We start from the raw sequence: 1,436 nt of genomic DNA on the forward strand, positions 1-1,436 counted from the left end.
ATTATTTGGGGCCACACCTCCCCAGCAGGTAAGTCCCACCCAACTTACCCCTGCTCCTACCTCTGCAGCACTGTCTCACACCACAGGGGCCTTGATCTAGCCCCCACCCCTTCCCTCCCCCACAGACTGACCTGCTGGGCTGGGGCGCACGTGTGCATGCAAGTGGGCACTCAGCCCCCCCACCCCAGCCTCATATCGACTCCAAGATCTACCAGTGGATTGAGATCCATTGGTTGGTGAGCACTGCTCTAAGTGGATGCTCAACACCTGATCTATCAAGCCCCACAATGACCAGTTATTATAGCCCACATCACCCAGCTTCACATCCTCCTCCATGTGGCAATAGGCTTGGAACCTGTGGGTGGAACTACTACATTTCTACTGCCCCTGCTCTCACCAGTGCCTTGTTCTAGGAGTCCAGGATCCCAAATCCTTCAATATTAATGGGTAGGAGGGAAGGATTGCCACACACTTACACTAAGCCAGCATTTTTCTGAAGCTGCTTCCTCAGCCACACAAACTCCCGGTAGCGTCTGCGCACACAAGATGTCTTGGCAGTGAAAGCCTTGCTGTTGGTCTGTAAAACATAACACACAGGAGTGAGGGATGGCTCACTGGGGGACATGTTCATCCAGGATGGTCCTGCTGTTCTCTAGGCCACTTCAAAGGTATTCAGATCCAGGTTCTGATCTAAACTAGACTGAAAAGGTAAGCTGTAAAAAGAGGTTGCAGTCTTTTGCCTTCCACTGTAAGCTGTGCTGTTTTCAACAGTAAAATGGGCTCAGCCTAGAGCAAGAGGCTACATGCTGTGATCGACTCACAGCACCAAGAATTTAAGACAACTGATATAAACATAAAATGGGGATGATCTAGGCATAGCTATGCCTATATTCTATTATAAATATTTCCCAGGTTCTGGGCTTTGTTGGTTGCATGGGGCTATGAGGGAATTCCCTCCCCCCACTCTCCTGCCCCACTACATGTGTCAAAGGGTTTTTTTAAACCTTCCTCAGAAGCACTGGGTGTTGGCTACAGCCAAGCCTGGGGGTTTTGACTGGGGTGTGCCAAGACTTAAACTCAGAGTTTTCTGGCTAGATGGTCTTATCCCACTCTTCAGGGTCAGACTGATCACAATATTTGGGTTCAGGAAGGAGTTTTATGCCATAGTCAGATTGGTATTGGTGGTGGAGGTATTTGCCTTCCTCTGTAGCAGGGGTGTAGCCCTCTCCCTGAGATCTCGAGTGTATTTACAACCACTGTGATCCCTCTGCTTTACTAGTGGCAGGCTAGGGTGTTAAGTCTGGTGTTGTGCCAGGGTTGACTGTAGTTTTACTATGATGTTAGAAAGTAGATTTGTATAAGACGGTTGGATAGGGATGATCCTGCCTTGGGTACGGGATTTCATAGACATTCGGGCTGGAAGGGACCTCAGAAGA

The 1,436-nt window shown here is 49.3% G+C and overlaps 1 protein-coding gene across 3 annotated transcripts in view; it reads right to left on the bottom strand.

Moving 5' to 3' along the window:
• Nucleotides 1-935, bottom strand: part of SNX11 (sorting nexin 11) — a 21,648-nt gene extending 20,713 nt beyond the window's left edge. For all 3 annotated transcript variants that reach the window (XR_002098719.1, XM_019523684.1, XM_019523685.1), the window contains exon 1: nucleotides 477-935. Coding sequence is in view for 2 of the 3 variants with exons in the window: in XM_019523684.1 (XP_019379229.1) it covers nucleotides 477-631 (155 nt within the window). In the remaining variant the exon portion in view is untranslated. The remainder of the gene's footprint in view (nucleotides 1-476) is intronic.
• Between the last annotated feature and the right edge of the window lie 501 nt (nucleotides 936-1,436).

This window comes from Gavialis gangeticus, unplaced genomic scaffold (assembly GCF_001723915.1).
Source record: "Gavialis gangeticus isolate Ggan-Ray unplaced genomic scaffold, GavGan_comp1, whole genome shotgun sequence".
In the NCBI taxonomy this organism is placed as follows: Eukaryota; Metazoa; Chordata; order Crocodylia; family Gavialidae; genus Gavialis; species Gavialis gangeticus.